General features: G+C 42.6%; 1 protein-coding gene across 41 annotated transcripts in view; it reads left to right on the forward strand.

Moving 5' to 3' along the window:
• LOC119033764 (neurexin-1a) overlaps positions 1 to 19,242 on the forward strand; it is a 271,561-nt gene extending 252,319 nt beyond the window's left edge. For 29 of the 41 annotated variants that reach the window (XM_037124252.1, XM_037124276.1, XM_037124260.1 and 26 more), the window contains 2 exons: positions 3,718 to 3,805; positions 17,372 to 19,242. In XM_037124252.1, coding sequence (XP_036980147.1) covers positions 3,718 to 3,805; positions 17,372 to 17,673 — 390 coding nt within the window. In that variant the 3' untranslated portion in view covers positions 17,674 to 19,242. The remainder of the gene's footprint in view (positions 1 to 3,717; positions 3,806 to 17,371) is intronic. The other 12 variants (XM_037124255.1, XM_037124295.1, XM_037124278.1 and 9 more) reach the window with 1 other exon arrangement.
• Positions 19,243 to 24,181: the final 4,939 nt, after the last annotated feature.

Consider the following 24,181-nt stretch of genomic DNA (forward strand, 5'->3'; position numbering starts at 1 on the left):
AAAACATACAGTATTGTTGGAAAACTTTCGAGAAAAGGTGCCGTTTAGCTCAAGAAACCTTGTTTTTATTTTTACCTCAGAATCATTGAATGCATACCTTGTGTTATTTAGAATGGCCACTTTAGAAGAGATCTCTCCTAAGGTTCCAGTGTCCTTTTCAGACATCCCAGCCCGGCTACCTGTCAGTTTTCATCACGGTGGTTAAATTGCATGGTAAGCCCTTCACATAGCCCACATTGAATTGTCACGGGTGAAAAAGAAGCCAAGCGTTGGAGGGGGACACCATGAATTGGTAATGTTATTGGATTTCAACCAGGTCGCGACCACATCAAAATGTTGACCTACACACTAATACCGGCTGGCAGACCGGTGCTCGGTAACATGTGAATTCATTTTGGTGTTGATTCAGAGGCTTACCCTCCACACAAGATTCATTTAAAAAGTCTAGCAGAAGGGTTGATATTTTGATAAGATCAAAGAAAGATTGGACGTGGAGGTGGCTTACAGGCACAACTGCACCATGGTTACACAGATCTATGCACAGCCTTTGTCCTTGGGGGGGAAATGAGTATGACATATTATAGCGTTGTGAAAGTATCTATCGTCATTTCCTGTCTCAGTCTATGTGTAAAGATAGATATTTTTTTGCTACTGATTATATAACAAATTAATCAAATGTTGTTGTCATAAACAGCTGGCCATGATGTGTGTACCTTTGATTCTAAAATCAAAGATTCTCATGTGAAGAGATGAACAAATATCCTTGCGGACAGAGACAGGTCTTGCTGGTCTCTATGGTCTATGGTCGCTAAGCTAACCGGCAGCTAGTTTTGCAATTACACTGACTGCACAGACATGAGGGTGGTATCAGAGATTCTCACTCTCAAAGTAAAGGTTAAATCAAAAATCAATCCTCTCATGGAACCCCTGGCTAAAGAAATGCACAAGTACAGAAGGTGTGTCACGATGCATACATTTCATTCGAAGATATATTGTAAATATACAGTATTATCCTTTCATTACCCTTTCATAGGAATCATGGAATGTGAAAAAGTATTTTAAAAATGTATAAATCATAAGTGAAATTAAATAACACAATCAAAAATTAATGTAATGTGAAAAAACACTTGTGCGCCCGAGGCATATAGTCTTAGGGAGAGCTCTGCATCAATTTGGCATCGTGTTGGCTTACATGTTGGTTGATTCTTATGTAAACACTACAGGCAATGATTACAGTCATGTCAGTGCATTGATGATTTTACAGGAGAAGACGTGCAATAAATCGATAATATAACAAGAGTGGCACCCTGTAGAGCGCATACCTCCACTACAGGTCCAGTGTTTCCCTTTAATTCAATCAAATCAAACATATTTAAATCTCCTGGATCCAGACGTAGTGTTTAAGAAAGTGGGAAGAAATTCCTGAATCTGTCTCTGGTTTTCTCCAGATCCATGCCAAAAGTTAATGGGGCCTATTCTAGGCTGCTACCCAACCTCCATCCAGGTTTTTTCTTAGATGTGATAAATAGCATGTTATGTTCAGTTATTAGCAGCTTTGTATGTATTACATTTATTTAGATCCCTGTGGATAAAACACGATAGTCAGCCCATATAATGTGGATTTTTAAAGGTCAGACTGAATGAGACAATTTTATAACGCAGAACTAAATATATAAATTTCTTCCTGTCTATACAAGCAAAGCCAAAATTAGATCATAGCTTTAAACTGTACATTAACTAAATTAAAACGCTGGATTGAATGTCTGAACCTTTAATTATAAAATCAAAGCTTCTCTTGTAAAGAGATAAACAAATATCCATATTCATTATTGGATCTCAGCATGGCGAGGGAGTGTAAGGCCTCAGGCTGCAGCTCTCTGACCCGCATGTGGAGAAAGAAACATATAAATATGAACGGGAGCACACCTCCACTCAGGTTATTCTATGGGGAGTTAACCTACATCTACTACACCCACATCACATTGCTTCCTCTTCTCGGCTTGCAAATAAATCTGGAGGACAGCGATGGAAGGAGAGGGAGGGGAGAAGAGGGATGTGCGAGGTTGAGTGAGAGAGAGAGAGAAAGAGAGAGAGAGAGAGAGAGAGAGGAAAGGTGGGAAGAAGAGAGAGGGAGTATTGATTCCTTGATTCCCGCACCTCTGCCAGTGAGTGCAGAGTGTCAAGATCTCCCGCCAGGAAAAACAAATCACAAGGCTGAAGTGATGGATGTGGCACTCCAGGATCCGGCGGTTTTGCCATCTGGATGGCCGACACTGTATATCAGCCTCATGCACAGCAAATTAAATTTACATTTGGACGGCTTCCCCGGGCCTCACCCGGCACAGATGTACCAAAAACAGCCCTCCACCGCAACTCCCTTAATGGCTTTGATCTATCATTTCCAGGTCTATTATGTAAAGATGATGTTGGTTCCGTGTTTAGAATGTCAAAACGATGTTACAGTCACAATAAAATCACATTATATGCGAGCCAAATGGATGTTAAGCAAAATGACATCACCTTTAATTTCCTTAAGATGAGTCAATACTAATCCAACTTGGAGATATATTGTGATGCACCGTCAAACATCAGAGAAATAATAGAACAAATTGAATAAAACAGCGGGTCCATCTTCATTTTTGAGACCTAATGCATTACTTACCCGTCTTTCTTAATTCAATTTTGGGACTGTCACACACACACACACACACACACACACTCACAAATACCCCAGAGTATGGGAAATTCTGGACAATGTATATCGTTAGGCGTGCACTTGAGGATTTGAAAATATTAGCACAAAAAGGATAAGTAGAGGTGCAAGGCTAAATATATAGCGGAAGGTTATTCTGCTTAGCGGCGCTCCGTAAACCGAAAAAATCTGAAGAGGGCCGCCATGCTTAAATGAAATGACCTTTAAACGCAGAGCTGATCAAATGGCCTGGAGCAAGGCTATAAAAGAACATTGCAGTATAATGTTTTACAGTGTACTTTTTTTTCTGCTCTTTTGTTTGCCCTTTCCTATTTCCAAGAGGGTAAAATGTATCGTGTTTGGCAGGTGAGGAAGTGCATTGAAAAAACAGTCTGGAATGGATTTGGTGTTCGAGTAGATGTGGCAGCAGAATAATGAAGCACCTCTAGATATATATGGCGTGGTTTTGGGTTATCCCAGATGCATATTTTGTAAAAGAGACACTGAATCACATTGAAAGAAATAAGAAAACATATTGATTTAAGCCTCTGCTGCTCTGCCCTTTCTTTTCCAATCTCTATATATATATTTATTTTATTTTTTTTCAGCTTTCATGGTTGGTTGTCCTCTAAATGTCAGAGGTGTTTCGTGATGGCTCTTAACGATCCTTTAAAGGGCTGCACAAAGCCACACATTGAAGCACAAATCAAGCATTGTTGACAGTTGTGCTGTGAACTTTAGCCTCCGCCGTTCCCCAATAATCAGATCTCATTTCTGTGAGGTTAGCGGTGCCTGGGAAGCGGTGCAGCAGCTGCTGCTGTGCCAGGCAGCATACGACCGTGTTGACAGACAAATCCTGCAGTGTAGCCGTCTGGATTCACATCTCATCTGTCCTGCTCTCCTTATCCTAACCCCCTGGAAACATCACTGTTGGTAGTTCTGAGCCAGAGCCATCTTACCCCATTGACGCTGCTAAGTATTTTCAGGCACTCACCGCTCCACTGTGTGCCTCTCTCTCTTTCCAGACGACAGACGACCTGCTGGTGGCATCAGCCGAGTGTCCGAGCGACGACGAGGACATTGATCCCTGTGAGCCGAGCTCAGGTGGGTTAGGTTAGTCATCTCTTTTTTATTCTACTTCTCTCTGGGTGTGTCAGTGTGTCTCTGTGTGTCATAGTCCACCCCCGCCAAGACACTCTAGGCTCACACACTCTGTTTAAATGAGCAGATCGGAGTTTTAGTTAGAGCTTGAACACTTCGCACAGGAAGAGTTACTCTCGCAGGCTGCAGTTGCTACCGCCGACTGCGTGATGCAGCAAGCTGGCGACTGTCCATTAGGTCTGTCTGGGAAGCTTCCATCCTGCCACAGAGTGTGGTTTTACTGGTACAGGAAGATGAAATATAAATGCAGTCAAACTTATAAAAGGCTATAACTTTTTATTCACAGTAATTTATGGCCATAGTGTTCATGGTCATTTTAACGTAAGCAGTTTAGGGAACTAGCCTATCCTGATAGACTCAGGCTAAAAGGACATTCTGATCTCAGGTTAGCTAGGCTAGGTTTTCATCAACAGTTGCTTAACAGGGTAATATGTAAGATATGTGAATAAACTGGAGTGCTGTATGTTAAGTCTGCATATTGGACTGTAGAGATATCTACTGAAGTGATCATGCTGACCAGCTTGTTCCTCTTTTGTTTCACATATTAGGGAGTTTTTGGTTTATCATCCAAAAAATAACCATCAACATAATCATCATCAATAGAATGTACATTAACAGTGTTGGCATTATGTCAAAGACATCTATGTTCATGCAGCAGATATCTACTGAACCACTGAAAGTTGCATGCTAACTAGCTAGCCCCAGCCCTGAAATCCTCTTTCTCCCAGCAGTCCGAAGGTCCTGTTAGTGGTGTAAACACCAACTCTCCAGCTAGCTTTATGGCTAACCTAACCAGCTAACAGTAGCTACAGTCACAAACAGAATACAGTTTGTTGCAGTTTGCTACTTGTGGTGATACACTGCCCCTATTTATTTGGAGTATGAGATCAACAGGTGGTAATTTCTTATATATTGCACTATTCATTGAAAAACTTGAGAACTGTCGCTCTTTAGCCTCCACCGTTGAGATTTAACTGCCCTAACAACTGTATTTTTTCATCTGTCTCTGAGAACTGCATGCATTGCTAAAACTCCACACAGCTTCAGATATTTCGTATATATCAAAGCAGCTGTTATGACTGTGTTTTAATTTTGCACCTTTATCGTCTTGATCAGCTCATGGCATTCATTAACCAGTTCTCCACAAAAAAAACAGAACGACGCACAGTTGTAATTATCAGACCCACACGACTCCGACACATGAAATCAAGGAGGATAAACCCACAAAGGAGTGTTTGAAAGCTGATTTTTACACACTCTTTCTGTGTGTAGAGGGTCCCCACTGTTGTCAATTAAATTCTACAGCGAGCAGTGGGAGTTCATCCTGTTGTAACTCATGTGCTATTGTTCACCTGCAAATATCAGGTGTCCTTTGTAAAGCAAATAAACACGTTGTAGTTGTAACCGTGTGTTCAGGAGCCCTTGATAAATTCAAAACAAAAAGAATCAGTTTTTTTTTTTCCCCACAGTGTTTGAAAGCGCCTCAGTTTTTATCAGCACCGCTTTGACAAATCGGGATTGTAAATGTGTTGGTTCCCTGCGTCCCCGCCAAACTTTTAATCTCTTAACTTGCCACACATGGAAGGCAATTAAGTCTAACCCTTCGCTCCCGCCTATGAATGGAAGGATTTTCAAATGCAATCTGAAGTGATGAGAAGCACAGAGAACAATTAAGTCCAGACCCAAGGCCCCCCACTCCATCTAGATGTGCTATCGATCAGTATGTGGTCATAAAACCTCCACTAAATTAATGTCTGCCCCACAGCCAAGACTATCAACTTTCTAGTCTGCCTCTCTTCCTGTTCCTCTGGTCTTCCACTGGCACGATTAGCCTTCGCCACAGTTACTCTCCGCCTATAATTCTCGTACTGCACATCGGACTGATATTCCCATTGGGCAGCATCACAGTAGGTGCTTCTAATGTTCATCTGCTACCTCTGTCAAGTACCATATACACAGGAGATCGGTCTGCATACTGATTCGCCCCAGCAGCTTGCATTATGATATTTTTTGACAAGGGCATCTGCCAAAACATCAGTCGCGAACTGTGTGATGCTCAGGGACGCGCACTCCCAGAGCAGAGTATCCCTCTCCTTCTGTGATCACTGAAGGGGGATTTGACACCAGAGCTGCGGGCTCCCAGGGTGGCAGCTGTCTAACACCGTATCCTGATTAATATCTACATTCAGAACGATTCACACGCTCTGCCAAGCACTCGCTCGCATCTCAGACACTGTTTGCTGTGGATAAAGAACCGGATCCACTGTCGCTGATAAAGGACTACTTTCTCATATTACCATTCGGTCGACTCCCTTTAATGACATCGACAATATATCATGTCTCTCACGACACCTTGACAGTCTGTTCGGCTCAAAGGCAGAGGGCAGACGGCCATGCTTATGGTATGCGCTCGGGCCTCACAACGCATGTATACAGTAGGATAGCGCTGGTGCATAAGCGATCCCAAGAGGTGAGCTTTGAAACGGAGTATTATCTGAGCTGTCTGCGGCCCAAGGTCAGCTCTAGATCATCCCGTGTATCTCCGGAGTCTCGCCCCACAACACTCCCTATCAGCCGTTGAGTGACATCAATCGGCTAAACTTACTTATTGCCGCGCTTTATTTCTCTTACCTCCGGAAACCATGGAAAAGCCAGCTGTACCAGCAGAGCTTATCACCCGGCAGGACTCAGATTAGATCATACTGCAGCAAATTGAATCCCCTGCCACCCCCCCAGCCCCCCCCCCAACCCCCTGGGTCAGAAAACCACTGAGGAATACACAGGCCCATGATGCTGCAACACATCTGATCTGTAATAGGAGGCTGGTTCGGGGAGTGTGCATATACTCAGCAGCGGGGCTCTGACAGCTGCATATCACTGCGACTACGATTACAGGCACACATTAATGCGTCTGTCTGTGCGATGCCTATTGGAAAAAATTGCTCAGCAAAATAAAGTGCGCCGAGTGCCTCCATCTGATCCCACCTCACAGACGCACTGCATAAACTGATATTTAGCTCGAAAGGAGTCCTGCATTTCCCCGGAAACAAATGAAAATCGTTCTTGCAAAGGCCACGATGAAGTGATGGCCAATCATCTAGAAAAGATTTAGATGTGGGCCACGGTTGCGTGAAAATAGCCCATTGAGATGACGGCTTGTGCTGATTGTCAAGCACCAACCTCGTGTTTTTTATGGTGCGAGTTAATGGAACAGGTTGTCGGCGAGCTGCATGGGGTCAGATGGAACTGATGTCTCTCGCCTACCTGCTTCATTTCACTGGCGTCATGCAGGCCGTTGATGGAGGGCAGCTGCTGCACGGCGACCCACATCCAAGGTTACATCCTGCATCCTGCCTTTGTTCATCATTTGTTTGTTTTTTGGGGTTTTTTTTTCGCCTAAGCATTCATGCTTTTTTCTGCTACTTCCATATTTGTGCAAATTAGTCAAATTCTAGGCACCGAAAAAGATGATGTATAATATATATACTGTTAATTTTAAATTTGTCATATGTCTTATTCTTTTCTGTCTGTTTGAAGCAAATCAAGAGCAGCCAGTTAGCCTATGAGGGTGGAAATGGGTTAATCAGCTAGCTTAGCTCCGTCCAACAGTTTAAAAAATCCACCTATAATCAACTGTAATGTTCACTTATCAGCACGCTTTATCTTGTTTTTGTGTTCAGCACGAAAACAGAAGTGTAAAAGAAATGGTTCTCTTTTAGCAGGCTAGCTAGCCTTTCCCTTTCTTTGTGGTAATCTGGGCTCATTGGCAGCTTTTTGTAGCTTACAGAACAGATATCAGTCTCTCCATCTAACTCTCTGCCACATATTTTCGAAAGGGGTATGCTATAATGTGATAAAATGCAGTTTTATCTACTGTTGGTATACTGTAGGAAATGGGCAGCACAGTGACCAAGATATGGGAGCAGATGTGGTTTTAATTGTGCTCCAACTTGTGTTCCACACTAAAATCACACTCCTTTAATTGTGACTATAGAACCAACCGACTGGGTGTCCCCCTGAGAAAATGATGAAGTAAGGCACGAGAGAGACTTTCTTGCTCTCGATTTCAGAGTACACAATTTTTTCCGCTCTGAAGTCAGACTTCCCTGATCCCAGCCCCAGATGTTATTTTCTTTGCGCGGTGTGCACAGAAGTAGACTGATGCATCCTGATATAACACTGGCTGCATCAGTCGGATGTTTATCTTGGAAATGTTTACACTTTACCTCTCCCACCATCATTATCCTCACATACAGTCAAGCAAAATGGGCTCCCTTGTCAAATGCAAGTACACAGCGGCAGCATCAGTCAGTTCCTCTGCATATGCACCTCTCTGCATTTCACAAATAATCCCTCAGTGCTTTTATTCTCGGCTCCAGTGGCCCCTTTCACTGTAGATAGCCCATAGGCAGGTTAAGGTTAATCATATCGAGTTTCCTCTTCTCTCCGTGCTACCTCATCTTTTTCTATCCTCAAGCATTCTGCGGTGACATTAGCAGCGACTAATGTGTTTGACATTTGTTTTAATAGATTTAATTTATGGGTGGGGAAACAATGCATAGAGTAAACCAATAAATCAAGTGGCAAATGAACACTCTCTTTAACCCGATGGCAATGGCTGGAATGCACCCAGCCAGGAGGGAGAGAAAAAATAAAAAAATTGAGTAAATTATTGTTTTAAAAGTAGCTGTGAGATTAATGAAACATTAAGAGCACAGTGCTGGCTTAAGAGGTCACTGCCCACATTTAATAGGTTATTCAATCATACCCAGCTGGAACTCTGTGTGTGTTCATCCCTTCCTTTTGCTGAACACACTGACATGCACCTCGCATGCCAACAGGCTGCTGCTCACAGACGCGGCTTAACAAATGAAAAACCCTTTTCAAGACCGGATGCCCGCTGAATGTGATCAGAGCTCATGCTCATCAAACGACGCTAATGACCTTCAGGCACAGTGCACGCTCTTTAGCCAAACATGTCGCTGTCATTATTGCATACTTTGCCCAATTTATGCAGACAAATCTCATAGAATTCTGCCATTTTTGTTTTCCTGCGCTCTTTCAGCGAGGATTACGGCATCCAAGTCTTCTCTCTACATTCTATTTTAAATGAAGTGTGTTCTGAGAGAAAACAGGATTTCACACCCACTGTCAGTCTTTCTCTTTACAGATCCCACCATATTTATATTTTTCAATTATTTTTATTTTTCCGCCGCACATCTCCTGGGTGTGCTGACATTGATGCTAACACAATGTGTCTGTTTATGAGTTTAAGTAGGGCATGAAAGACTTTGCATTCCCGGGAAAAGCAAAGAATCTCAGTTAGAGGTCAGTTATGGTAATAATATAAGAAAGCCTGGGCCTGGAAATATTACTCACCAATTCACAGATGACCAATCAGCAGAGTGCTCTCTAAAATGCACTAAAATGCTTTATTTTGCTTTATTGACTTCTCCATGCAGCAAAAGCATAAAAGATGTCTGATCGGTGCACACAGAAGCATAGAATATGTATTATATAAAGGCCATTATGTTGTTCTGAGCGTGTGAATAAGTCTCTACTTCTGTCCGGGGGCTATATGTGCTAAAACATTTCTTACAGTTACATTTCTTGCAAGACACAATGAGCTCCAGGAAAATGAGTGATCACTGTTTTTTTTGACCCATTTGTTAGATCTATTATTCTTTTTCTCTTTCATTTCACATGAGGAGATATTGGAAAACTAACAGGAAGAGTGCCTTCACACTTTGTAGTCTCAATTCGCAGAACAGTTTGTGTCAAAATGTTTCAGCAACAGTGCGAGTCTGCACTTAAGATTTGATCATCTACTTGCAGCAGAAGATCGTGTAGCTTCTGTGCACTCTTCTAAACGCAATGTGGAGCTTCTCTGTGGCTGCCGGCCAACTATATGACAAATATCCATAACAAATATGGACCCTGAGGACATGTAACCTGACTCGGAAGCTAATCAAGAAATGAACTCCAGACTTGTGCTGTTCAGACCTCCGCCTTTGTCTCGCCTCTCTTCGCGGAACCCCTCCGGGCGAAGGCCTGAACTGCCCCGCCGACTTTCCATTGGGTTAAATCAAACACCTTCCAATAATTCTCGGTTCGACCTCATTTCATGGCCGCTGAGCTCTCTGTTCGTCCACCATCAGCAGGAGCGGAGCCACTTCAGACTCACACATGCACACTGTCATCAGGCATCCTGCCAGCATGTCACAAGTACAGGATGGCTTGAATCACTTCTCGAGGACATGCTGATAATTAAAGAGGGAAGAGGGATTTAATAAGTGTTTTGGCTCTGCTGCGGCTGATACAGTGACCTGTCTGCACGCTGATCCCCAACTATATGACGGCTCTGACAGCTTGTGATTATGGCTGGATATGTGAAGTAAGAAGATGGTATAACATTAATCTGGCTGAATAACAGCAATGTGTCAGTGAGCATGCCAACTAAGCCCGGGTCGCTCTCAAGGCGTCCCACAGCGACACCTCCTCGAGCTCCCAATGAAGCATGATGCACCGTTAATGTTCGTGAGGTTGCAGAGAGCCAGGTTCTCATAAAATCTCCTTTCATTACCTTCTTACTAACAATAACTTCATTCTTGGGATTACTTTCGCACCTGCCATGAACCCAAATGTGCCATAGTGCATCCATTTGTGGAAAAAACCACTGTCCATGTGTGCTCTACAAAACTCTTCTCAACCCATTACCACCACCAGTTAATGAAAGGTCAAGCCCAGTCTGTCCATCCAATATAGCCTAAGTAGTCCTGGTTGCTCCATTACCTCTCAACAAGCCTCGCACGCACCTGAAGCAAACCCCTCGCCTCGATACTCTCCCCACTTTCCGTCATCCGTGGCCCCCGTCAACCTGCTCACCCTGCAACAAATTACCAAACAAATGAACCCTCTCGCTGGAGACAAATGAGGAAAAATAGTCTTTGAAGAGGACCATTTATTCAAATCCCGGCTGACAGTGTGGAATCTCTGATCCCATTCTTCTCCTTGAGAGCACGCTGCAGAAAGGAGTCGGGCAAAGAGAAGGGGGAAAGCACATCAGGCATATCGCAGGCTTCTAAATGACAAGTGCCATTGCGGCGATGCTAATGTCTCCGGGAGGCGAGCTGATGTATCCATACGGGAGAATCCAGGTAGAATTAAGAGGAAATATGCTGTCAAATAAACCCCGCAGTAACCAGAACATTGGAGCCAGACCAATCTCTGTGTTGATGTCATTGCACCCTTCAGTGCCTCTCTGTATGGTAAATGCAATTCCCCGGCCGGGCTATTTCATTTTCTTCACGAACATTTATGGATCAGGGTCACATATAAGTTCGTCTGTGCTTCTTTGTTTACGTTTTTTTTTTTTTTTTTCCGCGTGTATCTCGGCAAAGTCTTGGTAAAAGCAAATGATTTGTGACTAAATGGCTGGAACATTAACTGATGTCCTTGTGAATAAAAACCGCAAGGACTTTATGATGGTCTGGATGTGATACTGTAATTTAAGTCTCGCTCCGGGATGAGACGCAGAGGAGGAAGTTATTCTGGCAGCTTTTACACAACTGCAATCCTTCAAAAGTTAACCCCCCTGAGTTTACCTCTATCGCTTCACAAGTGCACCCCCGCTGTGCTGCCATGAAGCTAGGCGCCACTTTAAGGTCATTTTCCCCATGTCTAATTTTACCCTTGGGTACGCTCGAGTAGAGCGTATAAGAGCAGCCATCATTTTAAACACTTGTTTCAGGCGCTATTTCTTTCTCAGTTTATGTGCCTTCATTCTGAGGTGATGGAGTGCTAATGAACAGACAGGCAGATGCATTTTGACTCCGGTCTTATGGGCGCCTCTTGAAGGCCTCTCGTCTGCCACATTACTTTGCCCGGACCCAACTTGAGGGCGAGCAGGGCAGGGTTAGCCCACAGGTAACAAATGAGCCGCATCATCAGGTGTATCCGTTAATCTAAGGGACTAGGCTAGAGCCCTGCACGCCATCAGGTGGCTGTTTGACAGACACTGCGGGGACCAAATGCAAGCTAATGAGCTGTAATGAATGCTAATCTTTTTGGACAAAACATGGCTGTGTCAGCACTGCTCTAAATGAGGTGTTAATCCTTTAAATAGTGGTCACTGCTCAGCTTTGCTTGTTAAGATATTGAGTTTGATTCTGCAGGAAAAGATTAGAATTTGGGCCAAAAATTTCTCTCACTTTTACAGTAATGGAAGGAGGATTGTGGTCAGTTGAACGAGGGGTTTCTCAATGACCAGAGACTCTGCGCGAACACAGTCTGTGGGGAGCCAATCAACAGATCCAGGCAAGAGGAAATAACAAAGCCCAGAGCAGGAGGTGTTAGATCGCAGAAGGAGGAACAACGCACCATGATTCTGTTAACACATGACTCAATCCTGATATAGCAGACTGCAGCAGCTCGCCTCTGGAGCTCACCTTGCTGTAGGAGCCGGCCGAGGTCCCATATAAAACCCTCGAGTGCCACATCGAGAGCTCTCTACTCCATCAACCTGCTACGTTATCTACACTTTCAACTTTTTGACCCCGAACAAAGGATAGATAGCGAATATGAAAGTAACTCACCATTAATGCCTGCACAATGGCTTGCTGGGGAAGAGCCATGTCAACCAGTGGCTTTTGCCCACAAGGCGAGACCATTCTTCACACCTGTCTGCAAGGATAAGTGGGCTTGTCACAAGCAGAGCTAATCTGTTGCAACGCTCAGTCACACTCAATCCCCCAGTGGTACTCTCCGCTTGTCCTTGAATGTCTGCTGGCATTGGAAGCATACTTGGGCCGCTGATCAGTCTAACCATGGTGGAAAACATGTCAATGAATGGCAGCGGCGTCTCCTCTCGTGACAGCCCAGAGAACTTTTGCCCTTTTACAGTTTACACTTTTCCACGCCCTTTAGTCCGTCAAGAACAAGATCTACCTGCGCGCGCAAGCTGTGGTGGGTCATTAACTAATATTACCCCATTCAGAGCCACGCTTTTCTGAAAATTAAGCTGTCACTCAAGAAGAGAAATGAAAGCAATCCAAAAAAAGTACTTTATCTCTAAAGCTATCCACAGCGAGGGAGACACGAGAGAGAGAAAAACAGTGAAGAGGGCTATCAGACACATAAGGAGCGCTGTATTATAACTTGGACAGCGTTCAGAATATGAAGTGGGCACGCTGATGTGCAATCACCTCCCTGTTCACTGGTGGAAACGATTTCCCGCAAGTGTAGCAGTCTCTCTGTGCTAGCGAACATCCGAGGTTCATTGTTGTGCAAACACTGGATAATAACAGTTAGGATGATTATTGTGAAATAGACATGAAGTGTACTTCAGAGAGGGAGGATGTGTATGGTATGCAAACTGGTTGTTGGTTGGTTTCAACCCCTTAACTCATAATCATTTATCCTTAAAGGAGGCATGTTATGCCCTTTTCTGGTCCATAATTTTATTTTGGTTCACTACTAGACTAGGTTTGCATGCTTAAGTTTGCCAAAAAACACAATGTGAACAGTGCTGCAGCTCTGTTTCTCCCTCTGTCTGAATTGCTGTTTTAGCTCCTGTCTCTTTAAGGCCCAGCCTCCTGAATGCCTTGTCTCCTCTGATTGGTCAGCTCACACACATGCCTGACCCAGCTTCACTTACAGAGCAGCTGTGCTAATTCAATTCTCACACCCAAAACTAGCAGCCAGGCATAAACTATGCAAATGATGTGATGAAACTGAGGGCGAGACTACTGACGAGGTACTTCACTTAACTGAAAATGTGTCCTACCATTCAAGACAGGCATTGGTTTCCATTCATTTCAAGTGGTAGATCCTTGAAACTGGACTTGTCACATCCATCACATGAACATCAGCTCTGCATTAATAGAGTAATTATGTCAGAAAGCAGTGCAGATTGGCCAGACTGCATAGTCAAGCAAAGACAATGTTACACTGACAAAATCCAAAGTGGCACTGATGTCCGCTGTGACAGATGCAGTCCATTTAAGAGCGTTTCAAGGATTTTGTAAAATTACCTTTTTGTGAAACTAAAAATTAAAAATCAATAGAAACCAATGGATTCCTGGAAAAATGTATCCACAAATCTAAAAGAAATTATTATGGTTTGCAGAATGGAATATGTATTTGTGATTCTTATTGAACAAGAAAAGGTATTCACTGTAATCGGAAGGACACCAAAAAGTGAATTTATTTTGTGCTCGTTCGAGACATCGCCACAAAAGTCGGATGGGATGTGCCGCAAAAACCGATCAGGGAGAGACAACCTCTTCTTTTACTACAAGAAGAGGAAGAAGTGCCCTCTTTGCTCACGCTCGGAGAAGTTAGTCCGTCATAAAATAAGGATTTGATAAGATGAGACAAGCTGGTTATGATGAACTTCAATAGCAGCAAAATTTTGTTTTCCATGTCTTGTCCTTTTGATGTCAGACAGAAGAGAGAGTTGCTCTCAAATGTGGATAGTGAGTTTGAGCTTAGAAAAGAGGGTTACTCATGTGGAAATGTTACTTTGACTGGCCAAGATCAAAAGGTTGGAAATAATGAAGACACAATGTCGTGGTCTTTGTTTTAGAGTGAATCTTTCTTTTTAAAGCTGGTTCAATATCAAAGCTGAAGAATGCAATTATTTCCTAAAACCAAAATGCTCTCATGAAAAAAAAAAAAGAAAAATTAGAGAGGAAAGTGGGCCAGCAAAATGGGACATGAGGGACGGCACAAGTCAGATTATTTTCAATAAATATCAAATAACCATTTTATCGTCACATAAAAATGTTGTAAATGTAGAGTCAAATTACTTGGATGACTGCTGCTCACATGAATATTCCTCAATATGACATATTAATGTTGTAGATACTGTTAACGTGAATACAATTAGCTTCTGTTAAGCTCATAAACCCTAAATGTCAATATATACTGAGTGCTGGTAGTCTTAAAGCTGGGAGGACAGCATAACTGATCGAACTCACAAAAGCTTCAATGCTGTAGAAAATACATGACACTGGAGCTGCATGACAACACTGAACACATTCAGAGTTAAAAAAGGAAAAAGAAAAGTTAATTGAATTTCCTCACAGAGTTTCAACAACAGCTCACCACAAATTCTTAGGGTGTTTTAAATGTCAGAATCATGAATCTATAATAAGAGTGCCACAGGTAGGCAAACTTAACCTTCAGCTTCAGACTACAGCTACAGCATAACAAAAGTTTCACACAATTTCACCATGCAACACACCCGTTCATTAAGGATAAGAGAACTGCGTGCTTTAAACTAATATAGCAGCTGTGCTAACTTACCTTCACTTACTCTGAAATGTATTAAAACTACCAAAATACATTAAAGTGTTGCTCAATATTAAATATGTGTGGCGCAAAAGGCCAAAAAACATTGTGCCCTTATAAACACAGTACATTTTCCTTTGTTCGACTCACCTTTATCCTGCTAACATTGTCTCCATTTTTCCCTGTGTGTAGGGCTTCTATCAGCATTTCACCTTCAAAATAAACATTTATAATGTATTTCAGGCAGATACAATTAGCACCCAGGTGTCCGCAGCCAACAGTGCTGCTTGCACGCTAACCATGACCGTTTCCTGAACCTGACAAAGTCGCTTTTGTGTTGCTAAAACTCCACCAAATTGCAACTGAAAACTGAATGTAGAAAAAAAAAAAAAAAAAATCAAAGTCAAGGAAAAATAACTCTGTGCCTGAAACATTTGTACGCCACGACCTCCTCCTAAAATTGACTTTGTTCATTTTTATACTACATCACCTGGAGACAGATAAAAAAAAAAAAAAAACTAGATATTTGCTGTGTGACGATTTTCACCAAGACTCTCCGTATATCAAAAGGGACTAATAATAAAATCGCCCTCAAGTCAATACCTTTGAGTTGAACATGAAAAATGAATTCTCCAAGTGCTAAGACCATACGAAAAGTCATTTACACTGAGTTAGAGAAAGTGGCACGTGTATTGCTTCAGAGGACGGGAATTTTCACAGCATTGTATATTCAGTGCACCTCTTAACAAGAGTGCTTCGGCACTCTGTGGCCAAGGACAAAGTAGAATAGCACAAAGCTCGTCGGATACGTTTAAGGTAACTGTCCAGTCAACACAGTGGAAATGATTCGTGTCAAGACAGCTGTTCATGTCGCTGTTGTTACTCTCTGTTTGCCCAGTGTAAATGCAAATCGAAGCGTAACATCTTCACATCAACACAGCTATGATCTGAACCCCACTGTAAATCCTTAATACTTTTTTTTTTTTGCCCCAATCCAGTGGAACCAGAGTGCTTTCATTTTTCCAAATGTTAGTGTTGAGTGTTTGGATTTCACAAATGCAACAAAGAGAGCTTAAGTAGAAATGATGACTGCTACGAAAAACACACAGAGAGATGTGCCAGGAGAACAGAAAAATATCAGGGGGCTGACGTGTTTTCAGAATGTGCGCCATTCAATGGCGCCATCTCAGAACAGAAGTGGGGACAGCCTTTGGCGAAATCTGCTGAGTCAATTGAAGAATTGTTTCCCTCTGAAAGATTTATTTTTTTCTGCCGGCTGTGATACAGTCATGCCGCTTGTATATATAGTAAACGTTGGAAATCTGCTCTGCTCATTCATGACGGCACTGTGAGACATGTTGGGAGCTTTTAGCCGTGCTTGTTAATGAATCATTAAGACGTTAGTCTTCCTGTCAGCGTCGCCTCTGAAGTGAGAAAATCTCCTTATCCTACAGCTTCTCACCTTCTCCATTCTCCCACGTATGAACAATTACAGCACAGTGGATGTCGTCGGAGTAATGTTACTGCCGGAATTAAAATGCTGATAGGCAGTAGATTGGACAGGTAAAATGGCATGTACTTCAGGCCAGGTCTACAAAAAAGTCAGGCTCCTACATTTATTGAAAGCCCTAATAGATACTTTGGTTTCTTGGGGGTGATACAGGAACGACTGTGTGGCATTTCAATATAATTTCTAGGCTAATTGTCGGATTCTGTGACTGTCAAAGGATGTAAAATATAGTCTTTAAGACTTTTATAAGAAAATCCACATGGAGGCATTTGTGTCCCATTTAACTGCGGGGGTAATATTTGACAGTTTGCAGCTTGCATGCCGATTGGATTGTTAAAACGCTTTAATACTCAGATTTTCCTTTTAGGGGTAATCTTTCTAGTTTTGGCAGAAATGATTAAACTGGGACCCCCCCTCATCCTCGCCATCGCATGCTATGCTGTTTAGCATCATGATGATATGACACTGTTGCCTCTTCAACAGTGCAGCGGTAACTGCATGTTCATCTACTAGAAAGCCAATCCCATCAGCCAACATGTACTTTCAGCCTCAGCAACCTTGAGCCATCGACATTAAACTGTGATATCGATCCAAACGTGCAGAGAAGAAATGCATTCATTCGCCACCATAATTCCAGTCATGGTAATGATGATATAATGGAAAAAGACAACAAGCTCAGTCTATTTGTGGTAATCATATCTCTGTCTCCCCTGCAGCCAATCCCACTGGCGCTGGAACGAAGGGAGACCCAGGCACCGAGGTCTTCCGGGAGTCCAGCAGCACGACGGGGATGGTGGTCGGCATCGTGGCGGCGGCGGCGCTTTGTATCCTCATCCTGCTCTACGCTATGTACAAATACCGGAACAGGGACGAGGGCTCGTACCACGTGGACGAGAGCCGCAACTACATCAGCAACTCGGCGCAGTCCAACGGCACCGTCGTCAAAGAGAAGCCAGTGAACACCGCGAAAACCTCGAGCAAGAACAAGAAGAACAAGGACAAGGAATATTACGTGTGATTGTGAAAGCTTTGGTCTTTTGCTGGACCAACCTGAACATTTCCCGGAAAAGACAAATCAGGACATCAACATGTGTACAGTATAATAACAAAGATGAACATTATTTAGTCATTTTTTCCTACAAGACAGTGCTCTGAAAAGTAAATATGAAAAATGAAATAATAACTTTCTCTAGAGAAGATTTACTGTCCAGAAGGAGACTGAGGGGAGAAGTGTCTCTGGCAAACCATTTGACAATGAACTGAACACATATCTAACATGTCAACCAAACAACATTAACCCATCTGTGACTTGTTTCCTCGGCCAGGACAATGTGATTGAACTCCCTTGTTTCTGGCAAACAGAGGAGCGCAGATGCACTTTGCAAAAAGGGACATTACTGACTTTTCATTTACATTGCCTGTGTCTGTGTTGTTGAGACTTTTTCTACAGGAAAATGACACAATGCATTAAATAAATACATACATAAATACGCCAAACATTTTACCGTGGACGGAGAGAAAAAAAAAATCAGGTGACAGAGAGTATTCAGAGAGGAAAAAAAAATATATCCCCCGATGGATGTCTGAGGATATCAGCCAAAGTACACACTGAAGAGGCGGTGATGGCCGGCAGAGACTAATACCTGGCTGACTGAGCTGCCGCAGTGCAACGATGAGAATGAATGGCAGTTTTTTTTCTTGAAAGACTGTTTTAAAAAGAAGAATACATCCATTGTGCCGGTGAGAAATCTGGAGGCCTTCGTCTTCACATGGTGTGAACTCAAAGGAGAGAGTTTTTCCTCAGAATCATGGGGACCTCTCAGAGGTGATCAATCGGGAGCCATGCACGCAAAATTATCTTATTACAGTACATATGTTGATATACAGTACAACCACATCTATATGTGCTTTCTGGACTGTGACAAAGTGGTGTTTTATAGCCTGTTGTATAGATGATGCAAACTATAACTGCTACTCAACCATTTTGGAATAAAACTTAAAAAAAAAAAAAAAAAGGACAAAAAGAAGACATAAGTGTTATTAAGTGTTGCTAGACATAGACAATTTTATGAAAACATCTGCATTTCTTTTTTCGGTTGGATAATGATTTGATTCTCCCCTGTTTTTACATGTGTTCCTATATAGTTTTTATACAAATGCCAACCTGAGATACCTGATGATCCCGGACCGGTAGTAGCCTAACCGTAACCCCAAAAACTGCACAAGGCGTTGATAACGTGGCATGACAACTTGTGTGGCTCTCATTTAAGGATACTGGTAGAATCACTGCCTTCCTCCTCAATCCTGACTTACATGAGTGAGAATGAAGAATATGAGTGATGACGATGGAGGACGCCACTGATTAAGATAAATTAACTTGCTGTGCGTGTTTCCAAGTGGTATTATAAGATTGTCCAATGTGTGCTTGGGCTGATGCAAAAACCGGAGGAGAATAGCTCAAATAAGTCTCCGTTTCAACTGTTCTGTGTTTGTTCTGTCATTCTGTCAGTCAATTCTGCTTTCCAGAGACCTGTACTTGGAATGAGTATGAGAAAAAAGGCCATGAACTATAAATGATGATTATAAATTCTCTTTGTTTGCTCTTCTTTTTCATTTCATCTTGGGTGTTTTATGTTTTGACTGTAACCCTTCTTGTACTCCAACGTTAAAAAAAAGGAAGTAATTATAAAAAAAACTAGTTTTGAAAAATCAGATGAATAAAATATTACCTAAGTGAACTTAAACCGGACTTTTGACAAAATGTATCTGAGACACATGCCGGTGTTATGATTTTTTTTTTTTTCTCATCCAGCGAACACCATTTACATCATTGATAGGGTACATTTGTCTGACTCACGATGGACAGTGTGAAGAATCGACATTGTGTGCCTACGTTACCCACAATGCAACTCCTCAGTGTGATATGCAAGCAGTGGCTAATATAGCCGTGAGAAGCTAAAGCGGAGATGATTAGCGGACTAAAGAGGTCTCGTAAACTCACGTATTCCAACTCCTCAGCACCGACTTGAGTGACATCGCCTGAGGGAATGCATCAGATCTCGCACAGCTCCCTCTAAATAAAAGGTTGTACAGACTTTAAACTTCCCCCTGTCGCAAAGACAGCATTAGCCACGTGGCTACCACCAGCAGCCTGGCTAAGATAAATAATAAGATCTGTAAACGCAGATCTCAGTGCTATGAAAAGGCAGAGTTAAACACTTGGTTGAATTAATCAGCAGGAAGGGGTTTTTTTTTGTTTTTTTTGTTTTTTTTACTCACTGATCCAGTAGAAAAAGTGCCTGCTTTTGAACTGTCTTGAGTGCTGGTGGACACAAGAACACATATAACCATTTAACTTGTCTGACCTTGGTTTCTATCACTCACCCTCCTCACCCTCCTTTCCTCCTCTGTCAGCATCCTTGTTCTTTTGCAGAGAGGAGTTTCCACAGTCCTGAGGAAAATAGTGCCTCTTCCTGTCTCGTCTGCACAATGACTGGCGCACAACGCTTTTTGTGCCGTAGTCTTTTCCCCGAGAAAAAATCAAGCCTGATGGCAGACCAAATAGCGTGTTGAGGATGATAGTGAACCCATCCATAAACAGATGGTGTGATTTTCCACTGGTACTGTTCGAATTACCTCACGATGTGAAGTTCAAGAAAATAGTCAAAGCAGCAGTACGATCTGCAGTTTGTCTGGTTTGCTGCTGTCTGAAAGATTCAAGTGTTGCGTGAGTTTAGCCATCTACCGTAAATTAAATGAAAATAATTGTTTTAAATAAGTAAAAATAACAGTTTTCAAGACATGTTCAGGCTTTATTCTAAGCACTACATCAACTTCCTTTAAACACAAAACTGTGTAAATTGAAGACGTCTAGCCACCAGCATGTTGGCTTTTATCTCCAGATGAACTGTGTGCTCCTCATCAGATCGGGCATCGCCACGCTCGCCTCGCTAAATTAACTTTTAGCCCTAAGCTATTACTTGACTTTAAATTGAAGTCGCAAACCCTCAACCTCATAATGGGACTCCCACCCAAAAAGTCTTGTGGATCAGATACAGCTCTTGACACTCGAGCACCGCTCTACACATGCGGTAAATCTCTACGAGGGTGTAAGAGGGGGGGATTGTTGGAGCATTAACTTCTCACTTAACGTCTCGGTTGCATTTTCAGATCGCATAGATGAACAGGGAGCCAAGCACAAAGGTGTGACAGGCTATGAGCTGGATTTAAACCACTGATGCAAACAGACGGCTCCTCAGGAGACTCGACTCCTTCGGCTCTCCATCAGCTGCTCCATCATCAGCTCCCCGACGTGATAACGCGCAACGTGCAACGTGTCATCGATCTCCATATGGAGATTCCTCCTTTCAGATGGCTGCGTCTTGCTCAAGGACACTTCAGCTGGGCAGGTCCTCGCTAACACAATATCACACGTCATAAAAATAGGCACGGTGTTAGAAAAGAAAGAAAAAAAAAGTTGCCAGGATCTATGTTGGTGTGGAGCCACCTGTTGTGGTGAGAAGATGAAATACAAGTGCAGGAAGTCCAGTGCACACTAATGCAAAAACAGTTTCACTGACATGAAATATGAAAAACGAATCAAAAAACAATCATGTTAAAAAAAAGACAAAAAAAAAAAACAGATATTAGATTAGTTAGATATTATCGTTTAAAGGTTAGACTGTAAAAATCAGCTCATCTGCTACACAAGGGCTGTATGGATCTAGGCTAAAATAAATTCAAAGAGCACGGACAAAATCACAACGGCAGGTATCCTGCATATGAAACAACCGAGACACTGTTGACTTTGACAGTTATACTAACAAGCTGACTGAGATGTATATACATGGAATACATGTACTGTAAAGGTCCTTGAGGCATCCACGAGTTTAAGGGGCTTATCGCACGTCTAATCACCACGCAGCACTCCATGAGAGAGGATTTAACCGCTCTGTATATTTAGAACGCCGGCAGTCGTCTCTCTCTCTCTCTCTCTCTCTCTCTCTCTCTCTCTCTCTGGGTTAACGATCGCAGGGTAAACAGCGAATCTCTAAAAATACCAGGAATGTGTGCTCGTACAAGAATAATTGGGGGAGAGCAGCGTGGTGCCAGATGACTTTGCATTTCAGCCAAAGTGGAGCCAAGTTGAACATGTTTGTTTTGCTTTTCTTTTTTCTTTTTTTTTTTTTTGTCAGAGCGCTGGGAGGCTCGCTGTGCAGCGGTGTAATTGACATTAATGAGGAAAAGAAGTGTCGGCCTACATATAGCCCGCCATAACACTGCAGACATTGCAGTGACCCGTGAAGTGTACAGTATAGACAACGTGACACAGCAGTGATCCTGCCCGGCTGACCTTTTTATGCAATTTAAAATGTTTTGTCGTGGAAATGCTGCCGTAACATCATATTTTGCATGAGGAAGCACCGCAAAATGTTAGTTTTTCAGGCTATGATTATGTGTAGATTTGACCTCATTTTTATTCTATTTTAAGATGAATTTCTGTTAAATGTCTTAGGAATGGTTCTGTCTCGATTATCACCGTCGGTGCTGTGAACAACGGTGATGATAGAATAGAATAAAACGTGAACTTGTTCAAGTACAGATGGTCAGGAATTCAAGTATTTCAGAGCTAAAATACCAACCACGATGAGTTGTTAACCTTGAGGGATTGGCACCATCAGACACTGCTGTGTCGGTGTTGCTTCTAGAACATCTTTATTATCGTTGCTCCAGGACAGTCACTAAAACTGAACTGACATGTTTTTTGAAATGTCATTGCTTAGCGACTCAGACACAAGTTATCCCTTCAAACACCTGTTTAACGTTGTGAAATTGTCTATTGTAAACAAAAACTGTGTTTTTCTCTAACTTCACAGAGTCTTTTAGTTCCCTGAACGCAACACATCCCCATACCTAGATGACTGAAAATAGGCCGCTCCCAATTCGACATGACTGCTGCTAGCCACAGACATATCAGGCAGTTTGTACACTTGCTGTTTGGTCGGGGTTTAGGCTGGAAAATGAGTTGGTTACATTTAGGAAAACATTGTCCATTCAGTTGAAAGAACAACATTGCTTATGTTATTTTGGTGATGAATGTAGCTACATTACGTACTTAAATACAGTTATGTACATGACATAACCTCAACACGTTTCTAGTCAAAGTCCTGCACTTACTCAACCCAACCATTCATTCCTAACTTACTTCCTATACTGACTTCCTCTCTCTTCAGGCTATTTCACCCGACTTTCCCTTTTTTTCCACTGCACCAATAATAAGCATGGCTACTACAGGTCGCTGCCTCACAGGAAATGACAATATGCGTCGTAATAAGCGGCTTGATCCGGATGTGTCACCGCCTTTGTAAGTTGAAATGATGGTCATTGATTATGATATTCTGGGAACAACACCAACATGGACAATATCCGATACACCGGGGAGAGTTGAATGAAAATGCAAATGACTATGCCGATCAAAGCCATATGATTCAGTAATTACATTATAGGTGTCCTTGTTAAGCCAAGGAGGGAGAATTCATCCGCATGAATAAGTGGTTTCAATGGCCATTAATAGATCTCAAACCTAATTACATATTTCATCAAACAAAATGAAATCATCTGGGGAAAACATATATTAAAGCCATATTAAAACATATATGCAAATGTTTCACGTTTAAAATACATCGTTTTTGTGTAATCCGTGTGCTGTCTGATAACACACCATGCAAACGTTTAGTCAAGGGTGTTACGGAGCGGGCACGTATTCAATCCAAAATTACAAAATTAGGCAGAAGTCAATAGGGATTTCATCCTCCGCGCTTCAAAAAGGCTCTCATGAGGCAGCCGCTGACTGTACAGGTGTCCCTCTAACCTTGTTCACACCTTGTTGTCACATGCGAGTCCCCGGGGTCACGCATGAATCGTAAAAGGTTGCGGCGCGTCATGTGAGAAGATGTCAGATTTCCAAAGATTTACAGTGTGAGACAAAAAAGATATCAGGACGGCACTTCAAGTAGGCAGTAAGTGGTACTGGAGATCCTCCCACCATCCCGCCTCCACCTCTCCACCACTGCTCAAGGACGGCTGGTCCAGTCTCATATGCATGGCATCCCTCGCTCCTCTCCCGTCTGTACTCTCCGGTCTCTTTCTGGCTGCCTCTGTGTGCTGATCTGATTTTGAAAAAGCTGTGTTCCCTGTGTTTATCCGTCCACATATAGAATAGACTTTGCTATTCATGATGCCGTGCACTGAGTTCATCGTTCCATGAAGAGTTGCACTTTCTGGTTTGTTTTTTTTTTTTTTTCTTCTTTTTTTTCTTGACCTCCACATATAGCATCCATATCAATTCCCCAGGGGTAGTTCAAAGCTCCCGTTTCTCCTTCCTCCATGAGGCACTGTGAGACTCTGCAACGCGGCCGTTTTGCTGTCGGTTGAAACCAGCCAGTGTACATGAAGTAGGTGGTGTCGAGGGCAAGGTCGAGCCGAGCAAATACCTGATCTGGGCTCAGATCCGCGCTGTGTTATGA

This window comes from Acanthopagrus latus, chromosome 15, assembly GCF_904848185.1.
Source record: "Acanthopagrus latus isolate v.2019 chromosome 15, fAcaLat1.1, whole genome shotgun sequence".
Taxonomy (NCBI): domain Eukaryota; kingdom Metazoa; phylum Chordata; class Actinopteri; order Spariformes; family Sparidae; genus Acanthopagrus; species Acanthopagrus latus.